At 48.5% G+C, this 16,315-nt stretch overlaps 1 protein-coding gene across 1 annotated transcript in view; it reads right to left on the reverse strand.

The window, feature by feature from the left end:
• LOC118511674 (mucin-5AC) overlaps positions 1-16,315 on the reverse strand; it is a 141,010-nt gene that overhangs the window by 13,951 nt on the left and 110,744 nt on the right. The window contains exons 2-4 of the mRNA XM_036055033.1: positions 3,295-3,863; positions 3,021-3,226; positions 321-2,792 (exon numbers count right to left, since the gene is read on the reverse strand). Of these exons, the coding sequence (XP_035910926.1) occupies positions 321-2,792; positions 3,021-3,226; positions 3,295-3,863 (3,247 nt within the window). The remainder of the gene's footprint in view (positions 1-320; positions 2,793-3,020; positions 3,227-3,294; positions 3,864-16,315) is intronic.

The raw sequence follows: 16,315 nt of genomic DNA on the forward strand, positions 1-16,315 counted from the left end.
TAATTAATCATGACAGTCGGCGATATTGTATTGCTACGGTAAAGAAATAATTATAATTAAAAACTCAACAAAAAAATCACTCAAACACACACAAAATATAAAGAAAAATCAAATAAATGTAATTGTAAAGCATGAAATATATATACAACATAGCTATCAAGTGTCTGTACAGCAAAATACAAATTGAGGTGCATAGAGCAGTAAATTTGCAGCAATATTCCCATCACACAAACACACCCATTCACACTTGACCAACACGTAAGCCGTTGGTGTCCTCTGCCCCGGTATAAAATGGACAGAAAACGGTAGAGAAACTGTACCTGTTCGGTAGGCGTTCGTCGAGCTCCAACTGTGGTCGAATTTTGGTCGGTCGGGTCGGACTGGCGTACCGGCCATTGGTCGTACTTGGTTCCGGTGTCTCGGTTGTGCGCCAGCGCTGCTGGCCACGATTCGGTCGGATCGTGTACCGTTTGCGCGACGTCGTCTGAGTTGTCTGTGGTGGTTCGGGGGTGGTGGTGGTAGTGACAGCCGGTGTCGTAGCAGTCACCGGTCGACGGGTCGGCGTCTTGGTCGTGAGGCGCGTACGCACCGTCGTAGGATAGTAGCGAGGTGTGGTCGTCGTCACGGGTGGTCTAGTGGTAGTGGTCGTGGTCGTGCTACGGCCTCGCTCGCCCGGGACACTCTCCTCAAGATGGTTGTGCTGCACAACCGTCGGACGTAGACGCTGTCGTATGGTGTACGGGCGCAGGGTGGATTTGTTCAGGTACCGCGGTACGTCACCCAACGGTTTAATGCCCTGGAAGACATCCTCAGGGAATTTGATGATCGGTGGAATGTCTGAGGTTGAGCTGGGCGAATAAGTTGTGACAGTAGGCGGGCGCCAGGTGGTCGTTTCGTAGTTGTAGTAAAGATTGCCCGATACCGCACCCGGTGGTTTGGGCGTGGTAAGGTTTTGCATCGGCCGTGGTGCCATCGTTTCCGTCATGGGAGTGTACTTGGACTTGTTCACTGGATACCGATACTGGAACTCATCATCATCATCCTCATCGTCTTCGTAGTACTCGTCATCCTCTTCCTCGTCGCCATAGGGACGTTTGCCATAGACCGGCCGGCGGCTTAGATCCAACGTGTTCTTCACATACTTCTGTCCACGCTGATCAATATCGTCATCTTCCTCGTAGTAAAACTCTCCCGACTCTTGCGGTTTCGGCACGGGACTGTGCGCGGACGATCCGGCAGGACTGTAGAATACCTGCTGTGGACCGTATGCTTGGGACACGGGCTGAAGCTTGGTGTTGTTCGAAATGGGCCGGTACACTACTTGCCCAGACCCGATACGAACGGGCGTCGGTTCGGCATTTGGTTTGACCTGCGCGATGTGAGAGTTTTTGATCGATTCGTAGAACTTGCTGTACTCACTCGGGCTAACCGTTTTGGACACCTGGGGCTGATAGTACTTCGGTGTGGTCGACACAGCAATGGGCTGGAAGCCATTGGTCGACTTGGTAACGAACTGAGCCGAGCTTGGTTTGGGCGTTGATGCTTCGTAAATGGCTCCGGAGGGTTTGCCACCATACCCACTGTAAACCTGCGGCCGGGGAGCATTCAGATAGACGTTTGGCTGGTACAGCTCGAGTCCAGTTCCGGGCACAATCTTTGGCGTGGTGACGGAGTATCTTAGTCCGTTCGATTGAATCGAATTCGAAATGCCCTCGTACACTGGGGCCGGAGTACTAGGACCGGACGATCCGACGTGCACCGGCTTTGGCTTCGAATGGTTCGGCTTCACGACGAAGCTCTCCTTCAACGGATTGGCCGTCGGCTGATTGTTGAAGAATCCACCGACGGAACTGAACGCGATGTAAGGCGTCTTTTGGGTCGGTTGTGCCACGTTCGAGATCTGCACGTTGGAGGGTTTCGATTGCTTTGGCGACTTTGCGTGATTGTTGACAGAAATCGGTGTAGAGGAGTACGTGTTGCCGAAGTGGAAGAACGCAAAGTTGTCCGGAATCGTTTCCTCGTCCCCGTCGAGCGGTGAGGCCGGTGTGGTGTACTTTTTGTTATTGTGACTGTTGACAAAGGCGGCCGCCGTGAATTGCGTCTGGCCGTAGTTTGATTGATGTGGTCGCTGCTGCTGCTGCTGTTGTTGATTGGCTAGTAGCAGGGGAATGATCGTGTCCTGCGGGGTGATCTTCGCGATCGTCTTGTAGTTCTGTAGGCCGGACGTTTTATGCGGCTGTAGCTCTACCGGACGAACGTTGTACGTGGGTTGTTTGCTTTTGCTGTAAGCCTCCAGATAGTCGTTATAGGTTTGGGTCAGCTCCTTCTTGCTGTACGTTTGCGGTTGAAAGTAGCGTGCGCCGGGTTTAAAGTACGTCGAAGCCGTTGGCAACACGGTGTAACCGAACGGATCGAAACTACTGGGCGAGTATCCGTTTTGGCGTGACAGTGAAGTGTCCAGCGAGCGATACTGCCAGTTGCCTAGCTGACGAAGTTGACGTGCCGTTCGCTGACTTTCGCCACCAGAGGGCGCTAAACTGTCGGGAGAATTTTCCGGTGCGAGATGTCCTTGCGCTGAGGCTTCGTCCGAGTTGGAGCGTTTGGCTTGTTTCTTGGTCAATTCGTCATCGGCAGTGCCAGCCACAGCGGTCGGGTCGATTTGCGTCGAGGTTTGAGCAGTGTCCGTTTCGGTTTGACCGGCAGTATCTCGCTTCTTGCGGTCGTGCGCCGTGCTGTCAGTGGAAAGTGTATCGTCTAGCGTTTGCAGTGACTCGTCGTCGTGTTTGTCAACTCTTCGGTGTAAAGTTTGAGGTGTGCGTGGTGAATTGAGTGAGTGCAGTTGCACAAAACAGTGTGTACGTATTTGTGGATTTGTGCGTATAGTAACGAATGAATGAGCAGTGTTTCAGGAGGAAAGAGAAAACATAGTTTAAAGTAGCTGGTCGAATTTGAAGTCCATACGGTGGAGGCTTTGGAATGCCGACATTTTGGATGCGAAATGGGGAACTGGACACACTTACCTGAACGGCTGAGGTTGAGCACTGTACGCAAAGGAACCTACTTTAGCCTGAGTCGGAATAGCATTGACACTCTGCTGCTGCAGGATACCGTCACGATCGCGCTGCACCTGCGACACCGTGCTTGGCTGTCCGCGATAGACACGCTGCTGACGGTCGGATTCCTCTTCCTCTACCGGTGGAAGTGTTTCGTGAGCTTCGGCGTAGAGCTGTACAAGGAGACAAGGGAAGGATTAAGGTGTTTACCTACGATCATCTGCATGCATCCATGCCATACCTTAGCAATGTCTTCCTGCGGGGAGTTCTTCGGCTGTCCTCGTGTGGTAATGACAGGGTTCGGGTTGGCCGGTGGTGGTGGTGGCGGAGGCAGATTGTGAATCTGCTGAATGCGTGCCGGTGCGGATGGTTCGGCCGGTCCGGAAGGTCCCGACGGTCCCGATGGCCCGGACGGACCCGAAGGTCCCGACGGTCCGGATGGGGCCGACGGAGCGGATGACGAGAAGCGTACCCTGCTAAGCACCTGCGGCACTCGTGGCGTCACCGTACGGCTAGCCGGTGCGGATGGTGAGCTGAGCGCTGGCAGATCACACCCAACGTTGCGTGGCCAATCGCAGGTCTGCAGCTCGTGGCTGTACATCAAACCACCGGTACAGCTTTCCAGCAGGGCACCGCCGAACACGCACACATAGTACTGTGAGCAGTCGTTCGGATGTGGATAGTAACCGAACTCTTCCGGACACTGGAAATCGACGCTGGACGAGGTCGACTGGCGGGGATTGGAGCCGAGCGCCCGTCCCTGGGCGGCACTCGTACGGAACGAGCGTTTTGTCTGTGCGAAAACAATATCTGTGTGAAAGAGAGAGAGAAAGAGGCGGATGAGTATCGGTGGGTGTTGTATAATAAGCGAAGACGGTGGCTGTCACTGTCAGGGTGAGAAGGTCATCATCATGGTTGCTTTACAAGTGAGGAACCGACCGTAGTATCCACTAACAGCTGATCAGATCCTCGTATCCTCCCTAGTCATGCGTGAATGGCAACTGTTCGTATGGAACATTCCGACACCGGTTTTTCTGTTGCTACAAGTGCTGCGCAAACATCTGTCAGCAGCAGCAGTTCCTCTGACAGTTCGTACATTGATCGTATCTTGCAACAGATCCGATCGAATATCGAACAGCTACAAGGTTCCAGAGTGGCTACGACGCTCGTAGTACACGTCCATTGCACCCCAGGGTGCAAATATGAATGGCCAGTGTCTCCCCAACCCACCCTCAACTGCCCCCACCGTCCTGCCCATTAATCACCGACAGCTGTACGAGGCGTTGGTGGAATTTATTGCCAAATTTATGGCGGGTGGTTCGGAGCCATCATCTCGATGGCGTTCGCACTGACAGATCGCAACGGTGCAAAGATTTGTGCGAAGCGATAAAATGCTTATAAGCGGCGATGGTGGTGATCATTATCGATTGTAGCCTATTGCTGCCGTGCGTGTGTGTGCCATGTTTGTTGGTCCGTAGTGTTTTTTGTAGAGCCGACCGTGCGGGGGCATTCTAGGCGTAGGTTCCAGGTGGACCGTGGATAAACAGAAATAAAATCGATTTTATTGCCTTTTTTATGGTCCATTCATAGCGCGAAAATGAGTCGAGTTTGAAACATTAGAACGAAGGTTGTTGATTTTACTATGCAAACTATGTAGGGGCAAATCTGGCTTTAAATAAAGTTTCATTTCTTTTGGGAAAATTACTTCTGTGGACATAAATTCTAGGTCAAATAATTCATAAACAGTTTCGGCATTGTGGATAATTTCCAAAAGCTCCAATCCCGAAGCGATAAAACGTCGCCAACAGTTTTTCGCACTCCACGATCATTGGCAGTAAAAGTCCCGGCGCGGACTCGGTGAATCGTCTTAGCCCACGGTTGCCGCTGACCGAATAATAAAACATTGAAGGGTAAATAAATTCCACCCACAGCTAACGGCTCGCCAGAATGCAATAGAATCGCAGCGCAACAAACGAATGCCTCTGCCCCGGGCTGTCCATTAGCGTTGAGTGTTGTGTCATTTGAATAGATCCATGGGCAGCATTGGCAGCGCATCGTTCAGGCGGCAGTGGAGATGAGAATTGGTAGAATTTATATTTTCCCTCCCAGCAGGCCGTGTGGGAGATTCAGTGGTACGGTCCGCGGTGATCACGAACAATCATCCGGTGGCATTGATCCATGGGAGCGAGCCGGTGTCGGATGAAGACTTACAACTTAATTGAAATCATTAATTCCTCCACGAAGATCGGTCGTTCGGGGTCGTTGTTTTAGTTGCGGATGCTGGCCAGGGGGGGGGGGGGGGGGGGGAGTGACGCTTCAATCGCTCCGTCGATAAAGACTCGTTGGGAAAGTCGAATGTTACGTACGACCGTACGGTTTCGCTGTGGTGCGTCGTGAGTGATCATCCCCATCGGCCGGATCCTGTACATCCCGTGAGTTCAAGTTCAAAGACACCCAGCACCTGGTCCCACACAAGTGGGTGGAAGTGGGCAGAATGTGGGACTCCTCTCCCATCGTCGTGAAGCTGCGAGTGCCGTAGGGCACGGGATAAATCTTGCTCAACCGTTTTTTGACGCCTACCTAGCGATCACCGACCGCAGCGGGCTCAGTGAATAGCGCCAGTAAGGCTTTCGGGAAGAGGCATGACCGTGAAAGCGTGAGTGGAGCTTTTGCGTAGGTGCTTGGGACATCCCAGCGGAGGGGGGCAAAAAACCCGGGAGAAGTTCAACCCGGGTCGATAGCGGTACGTTGGTGTGGAAATAAATTTGTCCCGCGGGAATAGACACGATCGAGCGTTGCCGGGGAATACGATAAGCGCATTGGCGACGATTGTAATGTCATGCCGGTCTGTCGGAACGCTTGTCATCCGGTCGTAAAACATGACCCTTTCCACGATCCGTTACCGATCAGTTGACAGATGGGTTTTGCTGGTGCGAACCGCCGTTGGAGGCTGAGAAATTATGTTTGCACAGAGTTCTTCCATTACATAGGCTTCAGGAGGGAGAAGTTATTGCTTTGTGAAAAGGTACGCAGCCTTACTGGAACCACCGTTGGGTCACTGTTCAATTTACTATCCCGTTAAGTAAATCCAATCCTCCCCAGTGAGCTTATCATGTTCACTGTACAGCCACACAACCGTTCCACCCCATTTTCGGTGTCACCCGCGCGATTGGCAAATTATCTTCGACGCTGCAATCGCCAGCAGAACACGACACGAATGACAGGACAATCAGGCAGAACCGTTCTTGGGAGAATGGAGTCGGTTTGCTCCCTTGGTTCGCTACGGGGCTCCACGGTGAAAGGTACCATGGATGGGTGGGTGGCACTTCCTGGAGCAGTGACCCGCGAGCCGGGTGACTTAACGAAACTGATCGGTTTGTTTGGTGGACTTAAGATTACATCCCGCGAACGTTGCCGTTCATGGGTGCGCTCGGCTTAATCGGAGACGAGATTCATTATGGCCGGACATGGGGCTTGACAAACGGGCCGCTGTCACAACCGGTATCAAGATCGAAAAGAACCAGCAGAATGCCAATGACCTTGGACAGTTTTGCAGAATCGGTGCGTGCGTGTGTAGGCCGTTCAATTGCTACCGAAAGACCACTTTTGGCCAGCCTTCCTAGCACGGGCTGCTGGCGTGCAAATCTTTGCGAAGCGCTGGTCCTACGCATCGGCTGTAGGACATTGCCATGTTTGTGCGTAATGGTCGAGTTTGATGCGGTTTCATTGGGGGTGGACGGCTCGTTTGAGGGGCAATTGTCTCCCGCTTTGACGCGAGCTCGTTAAAGCATTGGATTGGCCGGAGCGCGAGTTGGTTGACCCCGTTTTTGGCGATGAGCTACGGGGCGCCGGTGGGATGTTGACGTTGACGGAAGTTGTGCAAACGATGTAAATGAACCGTTTATTGCAAACACAGACGATCGGCCGTTCCAGAGGGCGTCCGGTTACGGATTCTTCCGTTGCTAAACTGAACAACCACAGGCAGGCGAATCCGAGGCCGGTGGTCGATGCTGATTGCCACCGGGTGTCAGTTTACGGTGGCCCGCAAGACGGATGGATTTAGCGCAATTCAGCTGGCTGATTGCGATTTAGAAGCAATTCGCATGCTAAAGTCGATTGAACGAGATGAGATTTCGGTACGCTTAGATTGAATGTCTTGGAAGGGGCTCCACGATCGACCGAACGTCCGATCGAGTTACAATCGGACGGTGCGGACGCTCCGGCTAGACACCTGGTAAGGCGATTATGATCTGTTGTAATGATGTCTTCATGGATGCTGATGAATGGTGAATGAATGGCGTGTAAGTGTGGTGTATGGGAGATGAATTAAGGGCGATCAAGATGCTGATCGCGTAAAGCGACGCTGTTCCTTAAGAACATTAAATATCTAATTTTAAACGTGCCCACACTACAGATTATCAAATGGTTCACATTAATCTCGTGGCCGAGTTCTTGCGTTCGGTCATTCAAAGCTCACACCTAACCGGATTAGATTTATGGCTACGGTGACTGGGTTCCGAAAACCAGTGTACCAGATCAATCCACCCGCCATTCACTTTTGACATTTTCATTTAGCTTACCAAATCACCCGACGCGCGAGTGAGATACTTTACCGCGCGCGGGGTTAATTGTTTGCCCGAGAACGGACACAACCCATTGGTAATGGACTGTGTGTGTGTGTGTGTGTGTGTGTGTGTGACTCATGCAGCTTCATCGCCAGCGGTGGCAAGACATTACTGTCCCGGCTGTAATCCGACCAACCGGAATCAATCCGCCGGTGGCGGTGGTCTAATGAGCATTTGGTGTGCCTGCCGGACACGTACATGAGCATAAGCACTGGCCAAAGTCCGGGTGGGTCGAAGCAAGAACCGGATCAAGCACGAGTTATACAACACGGATTTATTGGTGCGAAGGTTCGTCGCTTGCGGCCCAGTCTTTCGTTTCGACGGGCGCTTAGAATGTCCGACACTCCATCGTTCAGCACCGCGGAATCGCCCTCGCAATCGGCGGAATAACGGAACCCGGGGGCCATTGTGAGTGAGTGATCGATAGAAATGCGCACCGTAATACGGTTTGTTTGTTCTGTTTTGTACCGGGCTTTTGCACGAAAAAGGGACGTGGGACGGAGTCGTATCGGCGGGGCACATTCGACGTGTGCTCAAGAACGTTGGGCATGGGCGTTGGAGATCATGTCGTGCGGCCGGGAAGCAAACGTTCGCCCGAGTTTGCTTTCGTTCGAGCGTAATTTGTAGTTCCTTGGGGCTAAGGTTTTAGTCTTCTGCTGGGTGCTCGGAGCGACCCGAGACTTGGCCCGTGTGATCGTTACAGGGAACGAAATGCAAAACCGAACCCGCGGTCGATTTTAACTGCCAAACATAAACTGCATCCGGTGCATGTGGTGTGGCGCAAGATCGTTGCTCCGAAAAACCCTGCGGGAAGCAGCAACACCGAAGGGTTCCACACTGATGTTATTGTAAAGCCTAACGCGGGTGGAACGCGTTACTGGTTGATTTATTAACGGTGAGCTAAAGTCTTTGGAACGTTTGGTTTTCATTTCATTTACGCAATGCTGACAGCAGGACAGTGGAACATAAAGACACTAACCTCGCTGGACTGTTGAGAGGAAAACTAGCCCTCGCTATCATCGACCGGTTGACAACCGGCGTGACATACCCTGTTCTTTTTTTTTGCTTTTACACCAGCGTGAGAAAATATAGGAAAATGTATGGCGGATGGCGCTAGCACCGAGCGTTACGTCAGTGAGGATCAGGCCAACGTGCCAACTTGCGTTTAATTGCTCAGCGAAAGGCTCCGGAGAGGTGTACATACGCACGTACACATAGCGCTGTGACGTTAATTCCCTCGTTCACTCCTATTCTGTCACACTTGGTACCTTTGTGTCGAGGTGAGGAATGTGACGGGCGAAAAATGAGATTAATAAATGCATTGGTAGCAAAGGTGGGTTAGAGCTGGAATTCCTGTTTTATTCTACGAGGGCAGGAAAGGGCCGGACTGGTGAACCAAGTGAATGAAGTCACGTCAGCGAAACTAGGCATGTGATGTTGTTGTGGGAAGGATTAGTATCGCGCATGCTCGTGACAAGGCTGGTAGACAGTGTTAATTACTTCTGGTTTGAGCCTACCAAAGTTGTTACAGGCTGTATTTTTGAGAATGTTTTTTAATGTTTCTTATACTCACAACCAGAACATTTTATTTTTAATTCTAATCTTGGCTGATGATGTTTTCTTGTGCTTTGGCCTAAGGACCTCTTAAGGTCATGCCTGCCATTTCTGGCCTTACTAGACTCAATGATACCTCGTAGTTGGATAGTCAGTCCTCACTACGGGGGATCACTCCAGATGGGATTTGAACTCCAGTCCTGCCGTATGAAGACCGGCACCGTTGTCGCATCCGCAACCGGGCCGCCCAAACGAAGCTTCCCTTGTATAAAGTTTTTATTAAAAATTGAGAGCTGACTTTTTTGATAAACTATGAAGACGTCTAAGACACAAGTCCTGGTGTCCAATACGTTTCCACGAGACTCGGTTCATAGTTGCACTCCTCCACCGCCGGCTGCATCCGATCTCCACTTAGTCCATACAACGAGCTCGCTGCGCTCCTCTACGCCTCATGCCGAACGGGTCGCTGACGAGCACCTTCCTGGTAGGACAGTAGTCTTGCAACCTCATCAGGTGCCCTAACCAGGTTATCCTTCCGGCTTTGGCAACCGTCAGGATGTCTGCATCACCAAACAGCTCAGCTAGCTCTTGGTTCATCCTTCTTCTCTACACGCCTTGCTCGCACACACCGCCAAAGACAGTCCGTAGCACTCGCCGCTCGAAAATGGCGAGTGCATTGGTGTCCTCCGTCCAGGCCTTGTGCCTGTAAAGGACAGTCGGCCGTATCAGTGTGCGATATATAGCGCATTTCGTGCATTGTAGGAGTCTACTGGATGACAGGTATTTGTGGAGCCCGTAGTAGGCACGATTCTCCTGCACATTGCACCTTCGGATTTCGCTGCAGACGTTGTTGTCCGAAATTACGATCCATACGACCATTAAAGAGCCTCACAGAAAGCATCTACTTCCCGTGTGCTTCAACGCTCAGTTATTATATCAAGTCACGGTAGTTGCGTCCGTACAACTCTCCAACTCCTGCCCGATAATGCCCACTTCTAAGACAATCTATTTTCCACAAAAAATATGGCATCTGTATCATGCAATTGTATCGACGCAAATCAAAATTCAATTTTCACTGCCAACTATCAACTTCAACAAACAAACAAAGCATTACAGCGCCGGGTGCTTCCCACTAACCCGAATCTACCATTTTCCCAGACCGTCGCAGCCCATCGGTGAATGGTCAAATGTTTGCCGATTTTCGTTTCACGGACGATTTAGTTTCGATTGTTGCTTGGCTGGTTGGTTTTGGCATTTGCATTTTCCACCGAGTTGGGCAGCGAACCATTGTATGCGAAAGTCAGAGTACCGAAACGCTTCCCGGTCACTTCCTTGCCGATTTAATAAATGCTGAACGGAAGTGCTTCACACCTGGCTTTGTGGTTTAGTGTGAGCGGGTGGCAGGTATGGCCGTTTCCGAAAGTGTTCACTTTGTGAATGTAACGCACATGCAACGGAGCCATTGTTGGAGCAATGTGTTTTCGGGCGGTCGGTTTGAAGGTCCGCTGCAAGGTTTATCCTTGTCCGATGAGGGGCGGTTAGCTTGGGACCTGGCAGTGTTAAGCAAGAACTAGAACCACCATCGAAACCGTGAATTTAATTAGCCAAGGTTCAATTTTGCGCTTATGCGCCGTATCGTACTCAGGGCCGACAGAAATCCATTGACGGCACACCCCCAACGCTATGTTCTGCTCTGCACTAAATCATGCTCGGTTTGAACTAGCGTGGCATGGAAGTCCTCCGAGAGATCGCTGCAAAATCGTGGAGAAAATTCTTTATGTCCATTCGGACAGCGTACCCGGCGTATCATATGGCGTTCTCGTAAACTCGGTCACAAAAAAAAAAACGAAACGGGACCGTTCGGACTTTCGGGGTCGATCGTGCACTGCGCAGAATGCAGCGAATGCAACGTCGCCCTTCGGTTGCGAAATTTCGAACAATCATTGCAGCGCGACTGGGTGGGGCTTTTTGGTTGATTGGTCGATTGGCGCCCCCGAGTGGCCTGATCTCGATCCTTGCTACACGGTGGTGCAGAATCGTGTGTAGCAATAGGGCAAATTGAAATAGGAAAAAAACGTATAGCGAGTAAGAAAGACCTCCAAATCATCTACGATTCTGCAGAACACACCGCAAGCTAACCACCGTCTGGACGGTGTGAGCATGATGTAATTGATACGGGAATTTGAACCGAGAGTTGAAGGACGCAAGGGACGCAAGGGTATTTCAGGGGTTGGTAACGAACTCGAACCGAATCGCAGTGCAGCATAAAAGCCATGTTTGACATGGCTCGAAGGGTGAATGTTTATGAGTGCATTGTTTGGGCGCCCGAGACAATGTGTTGTATGGACACCATTGGATTAAAGGACAGGATGCAGTGCCATGAATTCTCCACCCTTCAATTGTCCGAGAAAAATGGAACAGAGAGTCTTACAAAAACAAAGCTCACCTTGGCAATTTTTATTTTATTTAGCAAGCGGAAAGCTTCAAGGAAGTGGACCTTACGGTGGATTATCTCATCAACTGTTGTCGAATGCTTTTTGGGCGTTAGTATGGTTTGCCGGAAATGGTCGAGGTGCGTAGGAAGTGTTTTATAAACAGCATTCATGGATGTGATATATGGTCAATGAGGAGGTTCATTTGTTTTTCGATTTTGCACGTCTGTTTTCCTTGTGTGCGTGGATTACGAAGAGCACAGATTTGTATGCATCATTAGACTATGGATTGTGTGTTAATTAATCCTTTCACATACCACATACCCATTTTATTGGTCTTCAGCTCCATAAAAATACTGAGTTTTATCATGGCTCTCAATGAGATAGAAGTTGTGAAATTAGAAAACTGTTACGTAGAGAATTTTTAAATTAATTAGGCAAAATTTTTAACATTTTTTTTGCCAAGAATCTGTAAAGCAGTATAGACAGCTAAAAATATGATATAGCATCGCTTGAATACAGGACAGGACCATCGAGAGGTTAGCCACAGCATGAAAAGCACTTAGCAGCGATCAAGAAAGTCAATTGATTTGTGTTTAGTGTGATGGTTAAATGAGCTGCAATTGAAACCTTGGAATGGAGGCATCATTGCCCTAAGAGTTCATAACTTAAGTTAACTTAGCAACTGAAAAAATGCTACATTTTTAAGGATATATTCAATCTTTTTTCATATCCTAGCATATTTATTTATTTTATATTTTTAGGATTACGGCTTGACGCCGTATTGTCAAATATCCTAGCATATACTTATTGATATTTTGTGTTAAATTCTGTTTAAGTTACAGTATTTTAAAAGTTTAAGTTCAGTCAAACAATAATTCAGAATAAAATTTTTAATTCTACTGATATAGCATACTTCCAGGCGTCTAATACTTAAGTAGGAATTTTCAAGCGTAGTCTTAGACTTGCGTCCATAGTATGAGATAAAAAGTTTAATTTCTAAAGGTTACACAAAAAGTAAAAGAACTTTGAAAAACAATTCAACTCTAAATAACTGGATAAATGAATATTTAAAAGAACCAATTGCATATCTGGGGTATCCAATTGCATATTTCAGGGGTTGATATCTAAGCCATAGTGCATAGAATTTTAATCGAGGCGATTTGTTTGCTTTGCAAAAGCTTAGTAAAACAAAACGAAAACAAAAACTTAACATTTTTTTCTAATTGTGTAGATGCGTTTGATATCCATTTAGCGTATAAATATAACAACAGGTTATTGCTCCCATTATTTAGCATGTTAATACTTATTTTCTTGTCTCAAGATCTTTATTGATACATTTCATTTTAGTATTTGCGTTGTTTTACATAAATTTCTGGTTAACCTTTCTTGGTTAATTTATTTTATTTATTTCCGATGCCCATTTACCCTTGATACATCTTAATACGAACGATATAAACTGCGTACATCCGTTGGCATATGGAAGCATGATTCGCTCCATTAAACTGTTCTACATATCTTCACCAAAAAAAAAACCCCTGCCGACCCTGACAGTTTAATGCAACAATGTGAAAAATAGGCAAAGTGCAATGGTTGACGGCTGTCGGTTCGTCCGTTTCCTACCCTAGCTCAACCCTACAAAACCGGTGCACATTGTTTTCAGTCGAGTCGGATTAAATGGTTCCCTAGCAGCCAGCTTCGGTTCCCACCGATAGCTTTATCCCGGCTGAGATCGAAACCGGACCATCAAATCCACCCCAACACAAACCAAGATCTAGAGCCACATGTTGAAACGGCAGTACTTTCCGATTTGCTAAAAAAATGTCTCAACCCGTCGTCGGGCGCAGCATGGGCTACCTTTATGGTGAAGGGATGGAGGGCGTGAATAAAAAAACACACACACAACTACGTCCACCGCCCTCTGCAGTAAGCTAACTCTCTACACAACCAGCAGCGTTGTCTCAAGGCTGACCGGTCGCTTAAGTCTCTTGCTAAGATCGACCGTACTGTGCGGTGATACAATTATCGCTCCACTTATATGGCGTTGGCTGGCCGACCGTTACTTGGTACGGCGGTGAAATATTATTCCAACCTCCTCGAGCGACTTTGTTGTCTTGCGGAGCATGCGTTGATCGTGATATGGCCAGGGTAACTTAGTATCTTGTAACGGTAGCAACAATCAACCCAGAGCCTAGCGCAGACCGTTCGGGAAAGGACCTTCGGTGGAAGGACTTGACGGCGTGACTCATATGTCATTGTTGGGCGTGTGATAAAGTGCTGGAGCGAATATCGTTCGGCGGGGAAAAAATGAGGTTATGCAAGCGTGTGGTATGGGGCCGGAAGGAAATTGTAGCGCCGCGGAATTGGGGTCGATTGAGCAGTTAGCATTGTAACAACGTAAAATTGGAGTGAGTTATTGAGAGATGATTGTTATTATCTTTTGATACATGGTTTGCAAGGTTTATGGTTACTGATAAGGTGGACAATTTGAGCAAGGAAAGACATAAATTGTCCACAACAGCGTGTAATTTATGAAAATGTTGTGGAAGGCATCAATTAGTAAAGTTCATAAAGACATTATACTTCCTTCCATCAGAGATGGCAATGTAGCCAAGTGATTGGAAAGTTTGTTGAGAATGAATTCTATTTAGATTGAGATTGATCTTTCTGTGCTACTTAAAAAAAGGTATATGATGACTTAAACCTGTTACAGTCCAAAGTGCTGTTAGCTCCACATATAATAAGGCTTGCCAAGCGTTCCAGCCTATAGAGAAAGCAGAAGGCCAATAAGGTCCTCTGACTGAAGCTATCAAATTTATTATTCATCAAAATTAAAGTACAAAATCAAAAGCCACCGAATGCAGTTAAACTATCAAAAACAAACTTAAATCGGAATGCTATATCAACAATCTTTCAACCGAACTATAGCATTATCTGGTAACAGTTTCGCTTTTAACGGCCAGCAAACAAACACGCTCGTGTTCATTTATTATTTACCCTATCATTCACCGCCACAACAACGCCAGAAACAACCACACAACCAAACATCAGGCTCCGGTGACCCAGTTTTGCGCGTCAGCCGGAGGGGCCCAATTCTGGAGTCGTGCGACTAATGCTCGACTAATGCCGGCCAACCGTGGGGCCGATCGGCAACGTCACGCGCGCACTGTATGTGGTTTTTGTTTGTGGCTACAGCAACACTGATTGTTTGTTTTGTTTGTAGCCAGTGAGCAGACGGGACGAGCCGAGCCAGCGAGCTGCTTCACTTTATGAGCCACGCGAGTGCGAGGGCTTTACACAGCTGTTGGAAGCAGCATGAAAATAGTAAAACAAGAAGAGGCACTAGCACTAACGGCAGCAAACTAACTGCAACTTAACCATAAGCTGGCTAAAGGTCTCCCAGCACGGCTTACAATGGGCTCTTTGTTCGGTCCGGCAGCTCGGTGAACTGCTTTCTGTCTGTCTTGCGTAGCGCGAAGAAGTAGAAAACAAGCTCCACCATCATAAGGTGCAACAACAATGCACCGTGCTGTTGGGTGCGGGCGAGAAGAATTCATAAATGAAGAAATGCATTCCCATTGCAGTCGGAAAAAAGGGGGTTTGGGTTGGTACCGTTTCGCAAAACCCGAACCAGAACCCGAAGAGAAGGTCCGGACCCGGGGAGTCTCATCAATCCGTTTGACTGTCGGTTTCTAATGTGAGTTGCCCAAGACCGTGCTGTTTGGAGGGTTAAAAACGATCAACCCTTTTCGGTGTATTGTGTATCGGTTTTTGGTGCAGCTTGTTTTGATTGATTAAAATAGATACAAGACCAAGCAAAAAACAAAATCAAGGATTGGCATCAAACCAAACTGTGACCGATGAAAAATGTGCTTATGCAATCGGGATGGGCAGGAACACTCTTCCTTACCCTTAGCAAAGGATTCAATTGTGATGCGATCGACGAGATGATCTTGCAAATAAAGTCCTGCTAGGAGGGGGGGCCTAGGGTATGGCTGTTAGACGATTCATTCCCGGATAAAGCCCTAGTTGCATCACGCAGCATTTATCGCTCCAATGCGATGCATGGTTTGCAGATTTATTTACCTTTCCAAACTGACGATCGCGTAGGACGGTGTCCGGATAATTGCTTAATTAGTCAAACAAGCTGGCCCAGTAATGATCCCATCCATTCTGACACAGCTCACATAAGTCGCAGTGCCCATCAGCGAAGGGATCGCTGAGAAAGTGGTGCAGTTGGGATTGAATGAACGCTACCGTACCGTCGACGTAACTCCCACGGGAAGGTTTGCTTAATGGAGCGTTTGAGATTGAGATCGCGCGAGATTCCGACGCGTTTGGTGGTAAAATCCCGATCACGTCCATCGTGGAATAAGCTGCCGGCCAAAGTACGGAAGTATGGAGCGATGATGCGTGATGGAAGCATTAGTGAAGGTGGGCACTGTTTTTTGCTTCGCTAATGTACATCATGTGTTAATGTTTTAATTGACTTTCCCGTCGATTTGAGACGATTTAAGCGGATGTGTTTATAGTGACATTCGTATTTGGACGAGTAATATCCCAGATGGGATTATTTAGGGATTAGTCATTTTTTAGATATACTACCGTACTTATTCATTCTGCCTCTAGCTTCCGTGGCGATAAGACGTGT

This window comes from Anopheles stephensi, chromosome 3 (genome assembly GCF_013141755.1).
Source record: "Anopheles stephensi strain Indian chromosome 3, UCI_ANSTEP_V1.0, whole genome shotgun sequence".
NCBI lineage: Eukaryota > Metazoa > Arthropoda > Insecta > Diptera > Culicidae > Anopheles > Anopheles stephensi.